The 21,447-nt window shown below is 39.9% G+C and overlaps 3 protein-coding genes across 24 annotated transcripts in view; all 3 read left to right on the top strand.

Annotated features, from left to right (window-relative positions):
- epb41l3a (erythrocyte membrane protein band 4.1-like 3a) overlaps positions 1 to 8,668 on the top strand; it is a 65,629-nt gene extending 56,961 nt beyond the window's left edge. For 13 of the 16 annotated variants that reach the window (XM_058765402.1, XM_058765393.1, XM_058765395.1 and 10 more), the window contains 5 exons: positions 1,499 to 1,603; positions 2,444 to 2,542; positions 3,023 to 3,103; positions 5,942 to 6,048; positions 7,836 to 8,668. In XM_058765402.1, coding sequence (XP_058621385.1) covers positions 1,499 to 1,603; positions 2,444 to 2,542; positions 3,023 to 3,103; positions 5,942 to 6,043 — 387 coding nt within the window. In that variant the 3' untranslated portion in view covers positions 6,044 to 6,048; positions 7,836 to 8,668. Of the gene's footprint in view, positions 1 to 1,498; positions 1,604 to 2,443; positions 2,543 to 3,022; positions 3,104 to 3,207; positions 3,256 to 3,465; positions 6,049 to 7,835 lie in introns of all 16 variants that reach the window. The other 3 variants (XR_009269071.1, XR_009269070.1, XM_058765400.1) reach the window with 3 other exon arrangements.
- Positions 8,669 to 11,496: 2,828 nt separating this feature from the next.
- Positions 11,497 to 15,573, top strand: zbtb14 (zinc finger and BTB domain containing 14). Of its 2 annotated transcripts, none has more exons than XM_058765309.1 (2): positions 11,497 to 11,653; positions 14,027 to 15,573. In XM_058765309.1, the coding sequence occupies exon 2, from the start codon at positions 14,041 to 14,043 to the stop codon at positions 15,352 to 15,354; it is 1,314 nt and encodes a 437-aa protein (XP_058621292.1). In that variant the 5' UTR covers positions 11,497 to 11,653; positions 14,027 to 14,040; the 3' UTR covers positions 15,355 to 15,573. The 2 variants fall into 2 exon arrangements, with proteins under 2 accessions (XP_058621292.1, XP_058621291.1); XM_058765308.1 differs by lacking the exon at positions 11,497 to 11,653 and adding an exon at positions 11,731 to 12,179.
- Positions 15,574 to 17,576: 2,003 nt separating this feature from the next.
- Positions 17,577 to 21,447, top strand: part of top1mt (DNA topoisomerase I mitochondrial) — a 16,971-nt gene continuing 13,100 nt past the window's right edge. The window contains exons 1-9 of one of the 6 annotated variants that reach the window (XM_058765303.1): positions 17,577 to 17,714; positions 17,854 to 17,915; positions 17,987 to 18,056; positions 18,128 to 18,162; positions 18,877 to 18,988; positions 19,075 to 19,100; positions 19,227 to 19,284; positions 19,385 to 19,465; positions 20,098 to 20,294. In XM_058765303.1, coding sequence (XP_058621286.1) covers positions 17,884 to 17,915; positions 17,987 to 18,056; positions 18,128 to 18,162; positions 18,877 to 18,988; positions 19,075 to 19,100; positions 19,227 to 19,284; positions 19,385 to 19,465; positions 20,098 to 20,294 — 611 coding nt within the window. In that variant the 5' untranslated portion in view covers positions 17,577 to 17,714; positions 17,854 to 17,883. Of the gene's footprint in view, positions 17,715 to 17,737; positions 17,916 to 17,986; positions 18,057 to 18,127; positions 18,163 to 18,876; positions 18,989 to 19,074; positions 19,101 to 19,226; positions 19,285 to 19,384; positions 19,466 to 20,097; positions 20,295 to 20,851; positions 21,005 to 21,447 lie in introns of those variants that run through there. The other 5 variants (XM_058765302.1, XM_058765305.1, XM_058765304.1 and 2 more) reach the window with 5 other exon arrangements.

Here is a 21,447-nt window from a genome sequence, read left to right as displayed (position 1 = left end):
TGGGGAGGTAGAACTGACCGCCGGTTTAGAGGTGACCTTAAGACCTCGTGACCTCATGACCCCGCGACCCCGAACCTGAAACCCCAGAACATCCGCCCTCTCCTCACTAGCGCCGGCGTATAGTGTGTGTTTGTGACGATTCTCAGACCAACAACGAGCTTCTTATGAGAAGATTCAGTTCTCACAACGTGTGTGTGTGTGTGTGTTAATGATTAATAAATAAATAAGTAGATGATAAGGAAGATGTCCTGCTCTATTGATGCTGACTGCAGCGGCTTCATAAGCGTTTCTTTCGGTCTGTTCTCTCCCAGAACTCCTCGCTCCTCCTCGTCTCTTTCCCAGTGTCTGTTTCCGTCAGTGTTTGTTCATGTACAGTATTACCTGACCGATGCAGACTAGAGCAGTTAATAAGAACGAGTGAGTGTCTGTTTGATGTGATGTATGTATATGAACAGTGTTGGGGAGTAACTAGTTACATGTAACGGAATTACGTCATTTAATCACAAAATAAATGTAACCGTAATATGTTACAGTTACTGAGAAAAATGTGTAATTCAATTATGGTTACTTATGAAAATGTTAACGATTACAAAAGGGGTTACACCTGAATATTTTCACACACACACACAGATTTGATTGATTTCTTTCCCAAACTGCATTGACTGCTTTAAAATATGAGACCGCAGTGTTTCAGGAGTCTGTCATCACTGCACTTCCTCAGTATTTCTGTCTTGTTTTCTGGTATAAATATCTACAAATTCTTGAATCAGGATGCATTTACTTGACACGTAAAATGACTTAATGATATTATGCCTTGTTTTCTGAAATTATTATACCAAATTTTGTTAGTTTTTGCTTAAAATGAGTAAAAATATCTGCCAATGGGGTAAGAAAAATAATCTTAATTCAAAGGTTAAACCAGATTATTTTTCTTGCCCCATTGGCAGATATTTTTACTCATTTTAAGCAAAAATTTACAAAATTTGGATTTTTTTTTCTTCTTTTTTTGAAAACAAGACATAATATCTTAAGTAAATGCATCCTGAATCAAGAATTTGTAGATATTTATACTATAAAACAAGACTAAAATACTAAGGAAGAAAATCATTTTTTGCAGTGCAACAGTTGAAAACATTTGTTAGAAATTTAGAAAAGTAATCAAAACATAATCAAATGTAATCAGTTACATCACTTTAAAAAAGTAATTGAAATAGTTACACTACTTATTATATTTTAAATAGGCTAACCTGTAAACTGTAACCTGTTACATTTCTAAAGTAACCTTCCCAACACTGTATATGACACGCTTGTTGTGTGTGTGTGTGTGTGTGTGTGTGTGTGTGTGTGTGTGTGTTAGTATGTGTGTGTGTGTGTGTGTGTGTGATAGTGCGTGTGTGTTAGTGTGTGTGTGTGTGTGTGTGTGTGTGTGTGTGTGTGTGTGTGCGTGTGTGTGTGTTAGTGTGTGTGACGAGTCTCTCTTCTCTCTGTCGTTCCTCAGTCGGGTGAGGTGAGTTTCTCCAGGACTCTGTCAGGAGACACGGACACGGAGGACACACCTGTGATCCACACGGAGATGAAGACCATCACGTACGAGTCCCTGCAGGTGTGTGTCGCTCACACTCATCTCATCCACCACAAACACTCTGAAGAATCACATCTCAGACAAACTCCTTCAAGACAGCAGTGAGATTAAACAAGTCTCAGATGTTTCTCCTGAAGTCTTCTGTGATTTAAAGCAAAGTCAGAGATCTCAGTATGAACTCATCAGTTGCTCTGAGCTGCTCCTCGTTTATTTTGCAGCTCTAGACTCTTCCTGAATGATGACCAGTGACTCGATTGATTCCATTTTATTTTTTAACAGGAATTTACATTTATTCATTCATCTGATTAAGTTTGATACTTAAATTAAACATAACTCAGAACTAATGTAAGTCTGTGTAGCATCTGTGTAATGTACAGTATATTTAAGATAATTAAAAAAAAGAAATTAATACTTTTATTCATCACGGATGCATTAAATTGATCAAAAGTGTCAGTAAAGACATTTATAATGTTACAATAGATTTATATTTCGAATAAATGCTGTTCTTTTGAACTTTCTATTCATCTGTGAATCCTGAAAAATAAAATGTATCACAGTTTCCACAAAAATATTGTGCAGCACGACTGTTTTCAACATTGATAATAATCAGAAATGTTTGTTGAGCAGCAAATCAGCATATTAGAATGATTTCTGAAGATCATGTGACACTGAAGACTGAAAATACAGCTGCGCATCACAGAAATAAATTACAGTTTAACACACATTCACATAGAAAACAGCTTTTACACTGTAATAATATTTCACATTTTTACTGTATTTCTGATCAAATAGATTCAGAATCATTAAAAGATGTTGAATGTGGTGTGAAGCTGTGTTTTGAGTGTTGTCGGATGGTTGCAGGGCGAGACGGATGGAGACGTTGATCCTGGCATTCTGCTGAGCGCTCAGACCATCACATCAGAAACCACCAGCACCACCACCACCACACACATCACCAAGGTACTGACCACCAGAACCATCAGCGTCTGACGGACGAGTGTCGTAACCGCTCTGTGTGTGTGTGTGTGTGTGTGTGTGTGTGTGCGTGTGTGAGTGTGTGTGTGTGACCAAATGTCCCCACAAGGATAGTAAAACCAAAAATGTTTGACATTGTGGAGAGTGGCCTGCGGTCCCTACGATGTAAAAAAATGATTAAAAATAGTAAATGATGTTTATCTGAAAGTGTAAGAATGCAAACAGATTTTCTGTAAGGGGTAGGTTTAGGGGGTAGAAAATATTGTTTAGTGAGTATAAAAGTAATAGAAGTCTATGGAAAGTCTCCATAATTCACAGAAACAAATGTGTGTGTGTGTGTGTGTGTGTGTGTGTGTGTGTGTGTGTGTGTGTGTGTGTGTGTGTGTGTGTGTGTGTGTGTGTGTGTGTGTGTGTGTGTGTGTGTGTGTGTGTGTGTGTGTGTGTGTGTGTGTGTGTGTTTGACAGATGGTGAAGGGCGGCATCTCAGAAACACGGATTGAGAAGAGAATCGTGATCTCAGGAGATGCAGACATCGATCATGACGAGGTGAGACCTTCACTGAGTCTTTAAAACGCTTCCTTCAGGGTCATTCTATCAAATGCTGCTGTTTCCGGACTATTAAAGAAATTCAAGTATAATTATTCCTTCAGATCAGTTTATGGTGAATTTCATGCTGATGTTTCTACAAAAAAATCAAGGTAATAATGTTGACATTTAAAGATCATCCTCTAAACAAACATAAGAGGAAAAAACATAGGAGTAATATTGTAATATAAGACTTTTAACTTGTGTTTAAGAGTTTACATCCTGAAAGAAAGATAAAAAGAAAAATATATTACATGAGTTTTAAAAAATGGCTGTATTATCGTAACATACTAAAAGTTGATCAGCTGATGATTTGTTTACAGATGGTGACTGTGGATTTGTAGAATGATCCTGTATGAACTCTAATGACTGGATTCAGCAGTTTGCATCAATTTTTATCATAATTGTGACAGCAGTAATTGGGGGCGTGGCCTGTGATGTTGATGTGTGTTGAGGGGCGTGGCTTGTGATTGTGTGTTGGGGTTATGGCCTCTGATGGTGTGTGTGTGTGTGTGTTGAGAGGCATGGAGTGGGTGTGACGGTGTGTGTGTGTTGAGGGGTGTGGCCAATGATTTTGATGTGTGTATGTTGGGGGCGTGGCCGGAGTGTTAGGGTTAGGGTTAGTGAGTGTGTGAGTGTGTGTGTTTGGGGGTGTGGCCTGTGGTGATGATGTGTGTGTTGAGGGGCATGCCCTGGGATGTCAGTGTGAGTTGGGGGGGGGCATGTCATGGTAATGTATGTGTAAGTTGGGGATGTGGCCTGTGATGGCGTGTGGGTGTTGAGTGGTGTGGGTGTGATGGTGTGTGTGTGTGTGTGTGTGTGTGTTTGGGGGTGTGGCCTGTGGTGATAGTGTGTTGAGGGGCGTGGCCTGTGATTGTGATGTGTGTGTTGGGGGTGTGGCCTGTGGTGATGGTGTGTCGAGTGGCGTGGCCTGTGATGTGTGAGTGTTGGAGGTGTGGTCTGTGATGATGGTGTATGTTGAGGGGCGTGGCCTGTGATTGTGATGCGTTTGTTGGGTGCATGGCCTGTGATGATGATGTGTGTGTTGAGGGGCGTGGCCTGTGATGTTGGTGTGTGTTATGGGCGCGGCCTGTGATGGTGATGTGTGTGTTGGGGGTGTGGCCTGTGATTGTGATGCGTGTGTTGGGGGTGTGGCTGTGATTATAGGTGTGTTTGACTTCATGCAGAGCAACCGCTTGCAGTCGGGGGCGGAATTGAAAGCGGAGACGTGAAGTCGGACTCTTTCTGCTGCCGGTAGTGATGCTCTCGCGGTGTTTGGATACTCTATCACAGATGAAGTGAATAACATGCAATATTTGTCAAATGCACGGATGTTTCAGAAATGTTTTCATGAGCAACAGAAACACTTTTTATATCCTGCTTAATACAGGGCCATCTGTTCAAGAATAAAGTTCAACATAAACATGTACTATTTAAATACCAATAAGCCTTTATCAGTGTTTTTTTATTATTAAATGTGACTCATTATAACATTGTGACTATACAGTAAAAAAATCTTTTACTGTTCTAAAAACAGATTTGTGGGCAGTATTTTTTTTATTATTATGCAAAAATTATACAAAGGTTTGTACAAGCATATACAACTCACAACAAGTACAAAAACAAATAAACATTCATAAGAATATGTAAAGTCTCTTTCGACAGCACTTGACTTTCTCTTTACTTATTCCTTCCTTCGGTAGTTTGTATTTATTTGAACAATGCCTGAGACTTGGTGTTGCAAGCACTTCGTCTGTCTGATTGCCTCTTCAAGATGAATTGCTTTATGTATTCCCCAATTGTAAGTCGCTTTGGATAAAAGCGTCTGCAAAATGACTAAATCTAAATCTAAATCTAAAGTGAAACAATTCATGCCAGGGGTAAAATTACAACAATTTAAAGTAACAAAAAGCTTCATAGGTCTTTCTTGCTTTTTTGTTCTTAATTTTATCTAATGTAGTACCATTTGTTTAATCTCTTTTTATAAAATGTTCAAAGTTTGGCTTAGCTTCCATTTTTTCACACGATTGTGATATTTTCCTAGTAAAATAATATTTGTGAGCAGTATTGGATTTGAAGATGTTAGAAACACACGTCATTGTTGTCATGTGGTGAATTTGGCCAATCGTGAAACAGCTGTGTCGTCATCAGCGCTCCCGCAGTCGCTCTGGAGAAACTGCGCCAGGTGAGTCAGCCGGCTGCTCTCGAAACGCTCTCGCGGTACTTTGATGCCACACGTGACAGTGACGTGGAGACAAATTTTCTAACCGGCATGCACTGCTTCAAGTCAGCCGCCGATCGGTTTTCATGGCACCGCATGAAGTTGAACACACTAGTTTGTGTGTTGAAGGGCGTGGCCAGTGATGTGGGTGTGTGTGCTGTGGGCGTGGCTTGTGATGAAGTGTGGGTGTTAAGGGGCGTGGCCTGTGATGATGATGTGTGTGTTGAGGGGAATGGCCTGTGATGGTGATGTGTGTGCGTGTGTTGGGGGCGTGGCCTGTGATGGTGATGTGTGTGCGTGTGTTGGGGGCGTGGCCTGTGATGGTGAGGTGTGTGTTGGGGTGTGTGGCCTGTGATGGTGATGCGTGTGTTGAGGGGCATGGCCTGTAATGGTGATGTGTGTGTGTTGGAGCGTGGCCTGTGATGGTGATGTGTGTGTTGGGGGTGTGACCTGTGATGGTGATGTGTTGGGGGTGTGGCCTGTTATGGTGATGTGTGTGTTGGGGGTGTGGCCTGTGATGTGATGTGTGTGTTGGGGGATGTGGCCTGTGATGACAATGTGGTGTCACTGTGGGTCAGGCTCTGGCCCAGGCCATTAAAGAGGCTAAAGAACAGCATCCCGACATGTCAGTGACCAAAGTGGTGGTGCATAAAGAGACGGAGATCACGCCGGAGGAGTGATGCAGGTAAGACCACAGCCAATCACAGCTTGAGTAGGCTTGGCTGACTGCGAGCTGATTTGCTGCTGTGCTGCGCTTTGGAGCGCTGCTATTGGCTGCTGTTCTAACACCGGTGCCGCTTTGGCTGTTTACATCTGCGGACGTCTGACTGCTGCTTTCAGAGTGTGAACTAACTACTCACACCTCTAACAGAATGATATGATAATCGTCTGTGTGAGATCAGGAGCAGATGTGGTTGATCACACTGCATTCTGCTGGTAGAGAGCGGTACTGCAGATCATCTCCATGAGTCATGTAACCACATGATGACGCTCACTGAGATGAATAATGTTGATTTACTGTTTACTAATCTGGGCATCCACCCAGAGTTAAATAGCAACAATCCAGGACATCATAGCAACCATATAGCAACTACCTAGAACACCCTAGCAACCACATAGGAACAGCCCAGAACACCATAGTAACTAACCATAACACCAGAGCAACCACACAGCAACTGCCCAGATCATCCTAGCAACACCCATAACACCCTAGTAACCACCCAGAACAACAAAACAACCCTAGCAACCACGTAGTAACCACCCAGAGCACACTAGCAACCAACCAGAACACCACAACAACCCTAGAAACCATCCAGAATACACTAAAAACCAACCAGAACACCAAAACAACCATAGCAACCACGTGGTAACCACCCATAACACCCTAGCAACCAACAAGGACACCAAAACAACTCTAACGACCACATAGTAACCACCCAGAACACCCTAGCAGCCAACCAGAACATCACAACAACCCTAGCAACCATCCAGAACACCCTAACAACCAACCAAAACAACCCTAACAACCACATAGTAATCACCCAGAACACCCTAGCAACTAACCACAACACCATAGCAACCCTAGCAACCACAAAGAATACCAAAACAACCCTAATAACCACATAGTAACCACCCATAACACCTTAGCAACCAACCAGAACACCATAGCAATCCTAGCAACCACATAGAACAACAAAACAAACCAAGCAACCATATATTAACTACTCATAACCCCCCAGCAACCAACCAGAACACCACAACAACCCTAGCAACCAACTAGAACACCAAAACAACCATAGCAACCACATATTAACCACCCATAACACCATAACAACTGTTGCCACCACATAGTAACCACCCATAATACCGTACCAACCAACCAGAACACCAAAACCACCCTAGCAACCATCCAGAACACCCTACCAACTACCCAGAATACCATAACAATCCTAGCAACCACATAGTAACTACCCAAAACACCCTAGCAACAAGCCAGATTACCATAGCAACTGCCCAGAACACCAATGCAACCCTAGCAACTGCATAGCAACCATAGCAAAACACTCTAGCAACAACCCAGAACACCCTAACGACTACCCAGAACACCATAACAACCAAGTAACCATATAGTAACCATCCAGAACACCATAACCCTGTAGACCACATGGCAACTGCCCAGTTCACCCTAGCAACCACCCTGAACACCATAGCAACCACATAGCAATGCCCTGTTGCACGGGAAACACCACTGACATTTTCCTGAGGAAAATGTAGATCTTCAGTTTCAGTGAGATAATGTTGAAATGGAGGCATGTTACTGAGGCCGGTGTTTTTATGTTATTTGAAATGCATGACGTGTTTGACATCATCACTGACAGACTCGCGTCAAGCTTTGCTCCTCTGAAGGTTCTTTCTGTTCCTTCACTGCGTGATCCTGTTATTGACTGAATGTTCTGTTTGATTCATTTTCAGGATTAACATCATCTTCATGCTTTCTGGAGGAACTCATGTGTTCACGCTGTGCAAAATGAAGGATGCTTGAGAGAAATCAACATGGAAAAAGCAGCATAAACGAATGAATCGCAGCAAACGTCATCTGAACACGTCTGGAGTAACGCACACACACACATGCTTACAGGCGCAGCACTGGATCACTGTTACTGCATGACAAGGGAACAATTCTGCTTTTTGTGAGGAGACTACAGTATATAGACATTTTAGTAAATACTATATGAGCGCAGTGTATAGTCAAACCACAAGCTCGTCATAAATGGACTGAAGAATATGTGTGAGAAGAAATATAACAGTTACAGATACCTACATTTATTTATTCTACTGATTACTGCTCACTTTAAAAAAGGACAAACTTTGCACAATATTTAACCGCGCAAAGATGTGCCATTCACACTCCGTCGGCTCAACTCTGATCTGCTCACGTTGAATATTACACATGTTCATTATGAGAATGTGAAAATGCCACACATGTATGTTAGAGACGTGTTATGTTGTTTTTACTTGAATCATACACCTGTTTTTGTTTCTTTTTGAGAACTGTCACTTGTGAACGTTGAGCTTAGAGGAATGAAACTCTCATAGAGCTGTTGTAATGACGATCGCTGCCCTGAAATATCAATCCCAGAGATCTCCCTGCCCAGAGTGCCACATCTGAGCCTTAAACTGTACAGACGAACCCCATGAGTGTTTATGTCCTTGTTTGTTTTCCAACGCAGTGTCATGTGCAGCATCGCCGCCCTGCTGACTGTTTCCCACTCAAGCAACTCCAATAAAATCTCAATTCCATTTCTGATCATTTTGCAGTTTCCATTCATCCCTTTGCATTGAGACATGAATGAAGAGAAAAAGCATTCATTATAGTATTTCTTACGGACAATTTCAATAAACTAATTCAAAGAACAAATCAATTTTTGTGTAATACAAGATTATTATATAGTTGTGTATTTCACTGAAACATTTCAGTTTTGGCCAGTGCAGATGATTTGATATTTAAAGATTTACACAGAACAGGGCTTCTTTTGAAATAATTCAAATTAGTACCACATAAAATACTGATTGTGAATGTACTATGTTATTGCCATTGTTTTTGGGAAATGGTACCATGGTAATATCATGTTTTTGGACATGCGCCAATGGTAATACAAGTGTAATCTGTTAGGGGTGTCATAAATATGATGCAGGAATATGGCAATCGCCAAGTACCATGGTAAAAAACCAAAAAAACACTATTTCACTGTACCATAATACCACCAAAGGGATAGTCCACCCAGAAATTAAAAATCTGTAATGATTTACACACCATCATGTCATTCCAAACCTGTATGACTTTATTTCTTATGTAAAGATATTTTGAAAAATGTTTGACAAAACAAACTGTTTCGAGTCCCATTCACTTCCATAGTACGGACTAAAAATACTTCGGAAGTCGATGGGACCCAAATCTGTTTGGTTACATTACATTCTTCAGAATATCTTCTTTTGTGTTCTAATGAAGCAAGAAAGAATGTTTGTAATGAAACGAGTGCGAGTAAATTATGACAGAATGTATTTTTGGGTGTACTGTCCCTTTAAGGGTAAATAGCCAATACAATTTCTTATATTTATTTTAATCACCTGGCTGTTTTGCTTTGCAAACCAAAACTAAGAATCATTTGTTTTACATTAAAAACTAAGAGTTCTTTGTTCAGTAGGTCAATAGGTGAACAGTTCAGATCCTATAAAGGACTGCATTAATCTATTCTAAATCCTCGCATTCGGTTGTAAATGCGCGTGCGCTCGCTCCTCCCGCGCGTCACAGTGCGGCTCGCGCTCCGTCATTTGCGTAAAGCGTGCCTGCGCATCTCGCAGTGTACGCTGTTTGCGTAGCCGTGCCCGTGTCTACGTACGCGCTTCGGTCACTCGCCCTCCGCAGCAGTGTTGCCAAGTCCTCGGTTTTCCCGCGGAACCGGGCTGCTTCAACACTGTTGCCGCGGGTTGTTTTTCACGCCCGCGGGTTAAAGCAACCCTAATAACGTGATATTTAGCATAGATATGCATAGATGCCATATTCGACCGCTCCAGATACGTTGACGGGTCCGCCATTTTGGAACGGTCAACTTGACGTCATTCACCATGATAATAAATGAATATTTAAAGACACATGCCTATAACTTGCTGTTGTAGACGCACACAGTCAAAGCCACTAGAAGGCAAGCCTGCAACCATTAGCCAAAAAAGCGTAACGGCTAATGCTAACGGAAAGGAGACCATGCAGAGGCTGTTTTATTGAATGGATGTCAATAGAAGAGAGGCTGAATAAACAGCTCATCATTTAATGAATCGACAGCTGCTAATCTTCTACATTTTTAGAGTTTACCACACACACAAAAAAATGTTGTTTTATAAGAGAAGTCACTGACTTTTTGCGACAGGTGGGATTGAGTTTACGGCACTTCTCATTCATTCCTATGGTATCCGTAAATGGCGATTGAGTGTCGCACAACCCTGACTGAAATTCAATGACATCAATGCTGTAATGTGATTGGTTATTACTGCACACGTGATCCTCTCATCTCCATAAACATCTCTGCTCGAGGGTTCGCGGACCGTTCCAAAAATGAACGAATGTTTCATTTTAAAACATCTAAGGCAGAGTTAACCTTACAGCAGCCTCAACACTGATTACTGTCAGACTTCAAAATTGAATTAAGATTATAATCATTTAATTTTAAAGCACAGCCAACCACAAAATCAGACTTTAGCACCTCTTTTTACTTTGAGATCATTCTGAGGTTAAATACAGATTTAAAATAATAACAAAAAATAGTTTAATGGCTAAGATACTGTTTTTCAAATCAAATCTTTGCACAGCTATGATAAAAAATAAAGCATAAACCCAAATAGGAAATAAAACAGTTATGGAATAAGCATGTGTCCTAAACTCCTGAAACATCGGTGTCTTATATTTTAGAGCAGCCAATGCAATTTGTGAAAGAAATCAAACCCCTTTGTAATCGTTAACATTTTCATAAGTAACTGTAATTTAAGTACAATTGTTTTCTCAGTAACTGTAACTGATTACAGTTACATTTATGTAATAATTAAATTCCGTAATTCCGTTACATGTACTCCCCAACACTGAATATAGGCCTATCTATGATATTTAGCCCCTAAAAAATACTATAGTAATACTGTTGTGTTTTTGAACCACACTATAGTAAAGTACATGAATTAATTTATTGTGGTAATTCTATAGTTGCTGTGGTAATATAACAACTATAGTAATATAAACAAATTACTTTACCCAAGACTGTACTGTTTTCTACAACTATAGGGTATATTATACTACAATACACTACAGTTTACCGTAGTAAAAACTAAAGTATACTACAGTGTTTATTACAGTTTATCAGTTCACTATACAGTATGCTGTAGCATTCATTAACAAAGTGTTGTAAATACTGTAATATATACAGTAAAACACACTTTACTATAGTATGGCTCAAAAACACTAAATTAGTATTTTTTTTTTCATGTGGGCTGGAATGCTGAATTCTACCAGGAGAACCCCGCCAAAAGAATGTGTATTTGTACCCCCTGGAATGCGATTTTTGGGCTAGTTTTCAGCAGCAGTTGGGCGGGTTTTATTGTGAAAACCTGGCAACCCTGCGCAGCGCGTCCTTCCGCCTGTGCTCGTCCTCGGCCTCGCACACAACAACAAAGTATTAAATTCTGCACTGGCTTTCGTGACATTTAACACACACTTTCCCAGTGGATCACAATAAAGCACAATAAAGGTAAGAAATAGATTTTTGGAGCGGACCGAAGCGGCTGCTGAATTATTGCATAATGTTTTGCGCGGGATGGCTGCGCGCGCCCGGCGCGGGAGTGTTCCTCATGGCCCGCGCAGCTCGCGCCACTAAATCCGCCTCAGCGCGCCGCGGTCCCGTTTACCGAGCGTTCCGGTGCTGATCGGCGCTCCACGGTTCCACGGGCTCGTCTAGCGCGAAACGCTGCGGAGAGCTCGGCGTTTTCGGTCGTTTAGTGTCGATTAAAGCCATCGGCAATGATTTATGTGCTAATGCTAAGATTAGCTTCCAGAGAAGCGAAGCAGACTAGCGCAGAAACGGCTAAATAGGCGAATCAAACTTCAGTTTGTGGACAGAACGAGATATTTAGAGACCAAATCAGTCTTTTATTGAGCTAAAAACACAGCTCGTCTGTTTGGAGGTGTTTGGAGGTGTTTGAGGTGAAGTAGTCTCGGCGTTTGTGGCCCGTTTCAGTCCATTCAGAGCAAACCACAAACATCATGTGTCCATCAAGGTATCGTCTAAATATGTGTTTTAATGCATTTATTGTGTAATCAAATGTGACCCTGGTCATAAGGGTAATTTTTTTTTAAATTGATATTTGTACATCATCTGAATAAATATTTATAAATCAAAGCTGAATAAATAATCTTTTCATTGATGTATGGTTTGTTGGACAATATTTGGCTGAGATACAACTATTTGAAAATCTGGAATCTGAGGGAGCAAAAAAATCTAAATATTGAGAAAATCTCCTTTAAAGTTGTTCAAATGAAGTTCTTAGCAATGCATATTACTAATTAAAAATGAAGTTTTGGTATATCTTCGGTAGGAAACTTACAAAATATCGTCATGGAACATGATCTTTACTTAATATCCTAATGATTTTTGGCATTAAAAAAAAAATCGATGCTACTTATGACTGGTTTTGTGCTCCAGGGTCACAAATGTGATCTAATGATTATTTATTATAATAATGATGTGTGTGCAGACTTCATTCAGTTGTTTTGTCAGACATACATGAACATTATTCATGGAGAGACTTCATGATATTCAGTTTATGCATTTATCTGTCTGACTAATGTAAACAAAGCATTACTAAAGAATGTATAGCAAGTATGTATCATCAATAATAAGTGCCATGATTTTTGGCTATGCGAGTTCTATGGAACTAGGGGGTTGTATTTACACAACAGTTTCTAAAAACAGAAAAGTTTTTGTGTTTTGGCCGTTTACTTACACGACAGTGATGTTTTGGGGGACTGAAAACTTTTGAAAACGGGTGCAGGTTTTTGAAAACAATGCCTTTATTGTCCGAGTCTTTCCATCGCCAACTACTGGCTTGGCAGCTTAATACAGCGCTTTTAGTTATTTTAGCAGACAATGTCCACTAAATTGTTTTGACAAAGTTGTCGCCTGTACGCGAAACTTGTCAAAAAACGCTAAAACTCATTGTAGGGCTGCACAATTAATCACGATTACAATTACGTAATTGTTCAAAGCGGCAATTAATCGTTCAATGTCCACTTATATTATTCTGCTTGCTTAAGATGTTCTTTTTCTTTCTACAGATTATCTTAAGGGTTTTTCCCATTGTTTTAATATTAGTTTTAGTATAACATTGAGATACATATTTTTTACTTTTTTTTTTTTTTAATTTAAAGGAGAAACCAATCCAATGTATAGTTGACATTTGAGGCTTAATACTGTAGAAAAGCAATAAAGGTTTTTCAGTTAGTTTATTTTCATGTAAAAACATGGCACACGGTTGCTTCAAACAATGGTATAAACATCGTTCAATGTAAATTCTGATAATCGCAATTACAATTTCAAGGGAATAATCGACAATTACGATTTTTGTCATGATCGTGCAGCCCTACATCGCTGTTGTGTAAACGTACCCTAAGGCTGATGATACACGGGGTAACGTTTTGTAAGTAAGAGTAACCAGTAAGAGACTATTTACTTCTCATCCTTCTTATTACACAATTGTCTCGTTAAAATGTCTACAAATTGATGAAACTGATCGATCTCAATGAACTCGTATGATTCATGGGTTCACAGAGACCCCCCCTCAGCGGTGAACCATTGAAATTCTGAAACTTTTCTAAATAGTTATGCCGTAATGAAGCCTCGTTTACTAAAATCACGTGACTTTGGCAGTTTGATACACTGATTGATTCACTAAAGTTTCCAAGCTTTAGGAAGCAGTGCTATCGCTACAGTGTGTCATCAGCCTAAAGTAGTGGTTATGATTGTTTAATTAATATACCATGGTGTATCCCAAAAGTTTTGTGGCATTATCATCCGATTCCATCGCTATTTTTATTCATTGACCAATATTTCATGCTCTTCCCGTAGGATCCCGCTCCAGCATGTCCGAAACTGTGAAGTATGTGGACGATGAGCACAAGACCATCTTTCTGAAGCTACTAAACGAGCAGCGTTTGGAGGGTGAGCATTGCGACATCGCTGTGGTAGTAGAGGATGTGAAATTCAGGGCGCATCGCTGTGTGTTGGCGGCGTGCAGCAACTACTTCAAGAAACTCTTTAAGAAACACGAAGTGGACAGTTCGTCCGTCATCGAGATCGACTTCATCCGCTCGGACATCTTCGAGGAGGTGCTGAATTACATGTACACCGCCAGGATCTCGGTGAAGAAGAAGGATGTGAATCTAATGATGTCCTCGGGACAGATCCTCGGCATACGCTTTTTAGACAAACTCTGCTCGCAAAAACGCGACATGTCGCCCGACGAGAAAAACGACCCCAGGAACGCAAAGTTCCCGTATGACATGGTGAAAATGGGGCTTCCGGCGGAAGATCCGCCGCTGAGTCAAGACAGCGACGTCCAAGTGCTCGGCGACCAAGATGACGCGCCTTCGGACGACATCGTAGAGGAGCCTCAAGGCAATCACGATTTGGATAAATCGCCGAATAATGCGTTACGAGTGCAGGAGGCCATTCTGAAGGAGCTGGCTCAGGAGGAGGTGCACAAAGTGAGCTGCTACGATCAAGAGGTGGAAGCAATGGATGGAGAACCCAAAGAGCTGGCGGCTCACACTCAAACGCTTTCGTTCGCTGAAAGCATGGGCGATGTTAAAGACGAGCAGCCGCCGGGATGGACGACAGCCGCCGCCGACATGAAGTTCGAGTATCTGCTCTACGGCCATCGCGATCAGCTAGCATGCCAAGTTTGCGGAAAGAACTTCATCGATGAAAACCGCTTGAGGAAACACGAGAAGCTGCACTCGGCCGACCGGCCGTTCGTCTGCGAGATCTGCACCAAAGCCTTCACCACTCAGGCGCATTTAAAGGAGCACCTGAAGATCCACACGGGCTTCAAGCCGTATCGTTGCGAAGCCTGCGGGAAATCGTTCATCCGCGCGCCGGATTTGAAGAAACACGAGCGTGTGCACAGCAACGAGCGGCCGTTTAGCTGCCAGATGTGCGATAAGGCCTTCAAACACAAGTCGCACCTGAAGGACCACGAGCGACGCCACCGAGGAGAGAAGCCCTTCGTGTGCGGCTCCTGCACCAAGGCCTTCGCCAAAGCCTCCGACCTGAAGAGACACGAGAACAACATGCACAGCGAGCGCAAACAGCTGCAGAGCGAGACCGAGCAGCTCCAGGCCGCAGCCATGGCCGCCGAGGCCGAGCAGCAGCTGGAATCCATCGCCTGCTCGTAATTACTGCTTCGAATCTCAGATCTTCGTAGTGCTGGGACAACAAATCCATGCATCACGATTTGTGGATTGATTCTGAGCTTACTTTTGAACAGCAGGTGGCGCTGCATGCTTCAGAAACAGACGTACTCTGCTTTCTTCCAGTTCCTTCCAGGTTAAAAAAAATGTACACTTCCATAATGTAATTAAAGTGCTTTATTTTCACACACTAATTTTGTAGTTAATATACTAAAAATTATTCTTTAGTACTTCTTAAGATCATCTAAGTGTACTCACCAGTGCTATTTTGGGACGCCGTGAATATGAACTAAAATGTGCTTTTAACATACTATCTCTATATTAAAATAAAAATGTATTTAGTCACCACTTGTAGCACACTTGAGCGTATGAAAGATGGGTTCAAGTGTGCTACAAGTGGTGACTAAATACATTTTTATTTTAATATAGAGATAGTATGTTAAAAGCACATTTTAGTTCATATTCACGGTGTCCCAGAATAGCACAGTTGATCTCAAGTTTATCTTAAGAAGTACTAAAGAATCATTTTTAGTATATTAACTACAAAATTGGTGCATGAAAATAGAGCAATTTTAAGTACATTATGGAAGTGTACTTTCTTTTTAACCTGGGCTTCCACACACACACACACACACACACCACTTGAACATAAAATAATCATCCATACAGTTTGAAAAAGTTGAAGCAAATTACAAGGGTGTTCATAGTGGGCTGTGTTTACATTAATCTCACGTCATAAAAGCCGAGGTGCAAGTAGATTTAACGACTTGCATGACTCAACCGAATGCACAAGCGCTCTTCTTCGTGAGCATATGAGTGTCCAGATTAAAAACTAGATCAGAGCGCCGTCTACTGTTAAAAACTAAGCTCAGAGTCGTGATGCATTCAGAAAATCTCAGAATCGATCCACGAATCGCGATGTATTCTCCCAGCCCTAGGTCTTAGTGATTTTTTCTCTTCTAATTTTAGAACATGATTTACACTGTTTTTCGTTGTTTCTTTTATATGTAAAAAGTGCAGACGTTTTCTTTTATTGTACAGTTCATACCAAATGTATTTGAGTATTTATGGCAGCTGACGGATGATGAGTTGTTCTTCGTCTGTTGCCGTTGTGCTGCGTAAACTGGACACATGAACATTTGTGATGTTGACGGATGGATGGAACAAGCTTCGGATCAATCATTCCATTCGTTTCTTGCGAAAGGGTGTGACGGTTTGCACATCCAGATATTTTTGCTGTAATAAAAGACTGGTGAATCATCGCTTGTTTGGTTCTTGTGCTTTCCTCAGCAGCTGGTGAAGGCTGATCAGCGGCCGGCGCACTGCTAAGACTAGTCTCACGAGTTAGTCACGTCATTTAACTAGAAGACTGAAGTCAGTTTCATAAAAATGTGGATTCATCTAATTTGGATCTCCTTTGGTTAACTGCTAGTTGGTCAAACCATATGTTCTTATGACAATCTTAAACGGTCTGAAAAAGTTTTAATTCCTCAAGTTGAGGCCTAAAGTGTTCTTAAATCACAAGTCGTGGCATTAAATATTGCATGTACTGTTAAAACAAATATTTTCTTGTTTTCTCAACCATAAACTTGTTTCATTCTAATCGGTTTCTCATAAAACAAGACCTTTTATTTTATATCATGTTGTTTCTGCAGTAGATGAGTCTTTATTTAAGAGTCTTTAGACATTTGCATTGAAAAACAAGACAAAAACAGGAAGAACATCAGATTTTTTTCCGTGTGATCAGAAGGTACAGTAGAGTTCACTTCTGTATTTTAGTGTCTGTGAGCAGAGCTATTCAGGACTTGCGCTATTTCTTTGTAAAGATGGTTTAAAGGTGATTTAGGAACTAATGGAGACTGGTTAGAGGTTTTCCTTTAATTGTCTTGGTCTTAAAAAGATCTTATATTTATCTTCATAAAACCTGCAGAAACCCTGTTAAAGTAGTGGTTATTCATGCAACTGGCATCATCACATTGTAGCTATTTTAGCATATTTACAGAAAACTGGTTTATTGGTTTGCACTTCACTGGAGATCAACAGCTTTCAGAAAGTTTTGATTTTTAAAGCCAGTTCCCTCTAGTGAAGGGAATATCTAAACATACTCCTAGGATCCAGTATAAATGACTCTATGTTATTATTCTCCATCCAATAATCACAAACAACTCCAAATGTCATGGAAATTCGTTGATCAGGTGTTTATCTGCACGAGCGCTTCATGTTGAGGTGGTGTATTCCAGCAGGTGGCGCTGTGGCTGATTTTGCGCAGTTGATTGCAAGAGCAACTTAAAACCTTTCAGGTGTGACAGGTGACATGCATTCTGATGCCGCTGTGAGAACCTCAGGTACGAAGAGATTTCACATCGGAGTCGCAAATAATCGAGTCATTTTAATGCTTTGAGTTTACACTAAACTCATTAATCGAATCAGTAGTTTTTTTCATTTGCAAATGCTTGATTAGACACTAATTTACTGTCCTTGCAGTGACTTGTGCAGGAAATACGAACTTACAGGATGAAACTTGAAAAGGAGAAACACGATAGAAGGTCAGAAAGATGTTTAATCGTGAGTCGAACAGAGATGTTGCATGTTGACTTGACTGAGATCTTTGTGTCAGAGAGAAGAAGAAGTCTAGAGACAGAGAGGAGGACTCGGAGCTGAACGGCAAACACAAACCCTCCTCAAAGGTACAATAATCGACAGAAGATGATTAATGAAGGAAAGATGTGAGCGAGTCTAATGATTGTGTAATTAACAGATGAAGCAGTCAGACAGTCGATCTGGAGTCTGCAGGTGCGTCTCTGTTAGTTCATAACCTTCCCGATAAATTATCAAAACTTTATTCCTGAATGTTCAGCATGCCCAGTTTTTAAAGTGTGTTAAAAACATTTTTGGCTATGCAAACATCAAAGGAACATGCAATTTTATTTATTTTTTTAATAATAAATATAATATATTTTTTTAAAGCATTATGGCAGCTTTACTTTTAAATGTTCTTTTTTTTTTTTTAATGTTTTAAAAACTTTTTTTCATGGTTATGCAAATGTTAAGGGAACATTCTACTTTTATCATTTTGCAAGCATTTTGAAAACATTTGGAAACGTTCAAAATGTACAGTATGTTAAATGTTTTTTAAAAACTTTTTTTTTTTTTCCCTGGCTGAGATTAATTTTATAAATTTGTGAACAGTATGGGAGCGTTACTTGTAAATGTTCAACATGACCAGTTTGTTAAATGTTTGAAAACATTTTCCCTAAATTATGAGATTATTAAGGGAACATCCAATTTTATAATTTTTGTGAACATTATGGGAGCGTTACATTTAAATGTTTTCTGAACTTTCTGAAGCTTGTAACATTTAAAAAACATTACATGAATGTAGAATGTTTCACACAAAAAAAGAAAACAAAATCCATGAACTATGTATAAATATTTTTATGATGCTATACAGTTTTGAGAACATTATTAAAGGCCAGATTACATGACTGTAAGAGTGTTAGTTCATAGCTTTGAGAGGACGCTCTCCGTTAGCTGTGAAGTTCTGTCAAACAGTAGTCTGATGTTCATGAGTTCTAGCAGCGCAGGGAAATGTGAAGCAGGAGATGCTGACACGCTTGAGGTAAGTGCTCATGTTTCAATTAAAATATCTGAAAAATACCTCGGGTTCAATCTAAAAATGTTTAATTTTGCTTCTTAATTTTGCAGGATGTCAAAGTAGATCCTGACGAAAGGCAAGATATCTCGGTTTGACTGCAAAGCAATGAAAAATATTAGTTGCATGATGAATTTAACTTTCTAAAGTGAGAATATGGAAATAAGTTTAAACAAAAAAATAGTGTACTGTTTCTTTAAATCAGAAATGATGGACGGCAGGAATCAGGTTCTCCAGAAATCAACAACAACAGCAAAGAGAAGGTGTTTTGATTTGACTTTCTTCATTTGAGGTGTTTGCTCGTGATGACCGTGTCTGCAGGGTTTAATGAGGTTTATTTAATTGCTTGTGATTGATTCTCAGACTCGATCAAAAAGCAGCAAGGAGCGTCACAATCATAAAGAGAAGAGCGAGCGGACTGCAGACGCGCGTGACTCCAAGCAGGTGTGTGGTCAGCACAGGTACACTGGATCTGACGAGTGACCGCAGGGTGGGGCAGTAACTGCTGACACTAGTACTGTAACTAAGATTAGTTACTATCCATAAACAGCTAGTTACTTAGTTACTGATTTGAATTCCTAGATTTATTTTCACAACTTGCACTTAATTTAAAAAATAAAGGTGCTTAAAAGGTTCTTCACAGCGATGCCACAGAACATCTCTTTCTTACCTTTTTATAATCTTCTTTCACCACAAAGAAGCGTTTGTGAAGCAGAAAGGTTCTTCAGATGTTGAAGGTTCTTTATGGATCCATTTAGACAGAAAAGGTTGTTCTGTGGCATCGTGAAGCACCTTTATTTTTAAGAGTATATCTTCAAGCTACATGTGACAATTAATGAGATTAATACAACACTTGAGTGTTATTATTAATCACCGCTGAGTGTCTGTAATCACTTCTGACTGCGATCCAGTGTGGGTTTTGGTCAGATGAGGCAGAAATATATTGTTAGTAAGTTACTTTTTAGAATGATTTTATGGGGAAGATGTGCAACTTCTGTGGGGCGTGAAAGACAAGTAATGTAACTAATTACTGTTGCCAGAAAGTAATTAAGTAAAGTAATAATGTTACTTTTAAGGAGGGTCACCGGTGTGAATCTGAGGCACCTGTCAAGATGAAGAAGAAGAGAGCCAAAGATGAGAAGAGCTCGGAGAAACATCCGTCTGGGAAGAAGAGGAAAAAGACCAGTTCTGAACATGAGAAGAACAAAAAGATCAAGAAAGACGGAGACCAGGAGAAGAAGAAGAAGGACGAGGAGGCTGATAAGTGGAAGTGGTACGTGTGCGCTGTTTTCCTTCAGGTAGTCTTTAATGATCCATTTGATCGTTTTACCGGAGTTTAATTGAAGTTCAGTTCATACAGTCAGTGTGTGACAACTTCATTTTAAAAATAAACTTAGGATAAATCAAATCTGAATAAAGAGGCTTCATTAGTCAGAACTAATGAAATCACAGACTAATGGAAACAGAATAAAAATTAAAAAGGTATGAACTGCATGGGAAAAGGTTATTGTGAATTGGGAGATAAAAAGTAATTTAAAAATAAATAAATCTGTGACCTTCCATTAAACTTGTGCTGGGCTAATGTAATTCTTTTGTTATAATTTCTTTAAATGTAAAGTTCGGTTCAGTGTGAATTTGTGTTCTAAAAGGAGTCCGTTTGTAAATTCCGAATTTTGCACTAGATATGGATAATACATGTGGCTTTTTATATTTAAAAAAAAAAAAGTAAAGTAATAATTGGAGCTGTAGTCGGCTGTGATTGGTCGGACAGACACACACGTGACACCTCCCGGAAGCGCGTCGGTGTTGTGAGTGCGCATGCGCAGTCGAGCACGTCGGCTGTCCGCAGCGTCTGCAGGGAATGAAAACGTGTTTGCGTTTCATTTCGCGACTCATTTATATTTCAGCGGAACGTAATAAAGTTTCTTCTGTCAGATATTATTATGCGGGAGCCGCTGCCGCCAAAACTCTGTCAGTCTGCAGGTCAGCTCGCGAGTTTACATCACTGTACATCATTTTAAACGAGTTCAGACCGATCCGCTGCTGTCAGATAATATTAGTACTGAAAATGAACATTAACGAATATGAATATGATAAAACCATAAGATACTCTCTATATAACATGACTATAAAATAGGATTTTTTTTATTTATTTATTTTTATTGACATGCTGAACTTCACTTTAAACAGAATTATTGTAGATTTGTGTTGCAGCTTTAATGAGATCATATTATTTGGAAGAGACCGTTTATTAGATATTAACCTGAAATCTTGATAATGATTAAGTTGTAATTTATCAACAAAAAAACTTATAAACATAAATTAATAATTATTTAATTGTTTATTTTAATGATTGTTATTAATGTATGACTTGTATATATTTACAGATTTATTGTTTGAAAAGGTTGAATCTGCAGATATGACTA

Source organism: Onychostoma macrolepis, chromosome 24, assembly GCF_012432095.1.
Source record: "Onychostoma macrolepis isolate SWU-2019 chromosome 24, ASM1243209v1, whole genome shotgun sequence".
NCBI classification, from domain to species: domain Eukaryota; kingdom Metazoa; phylum Chordata; class Actinopteri; order Cypriniformes; family Cyprinidae; genus Onychostoma; species Onychostoma macrolepis.
This window is presented reverse-complemented; position numbering and strand designations above follow the sequence as displayed.

What these genes read in the sequence shown, in the direction of transcription:
- zbtb14 (XM_058765309.1), top strand. Translation starts at nt 14,041, where the DNA reads ATGTCCGAAACTGTGAAGTATGTGGACGATGAGCACAAGACCATCTTT.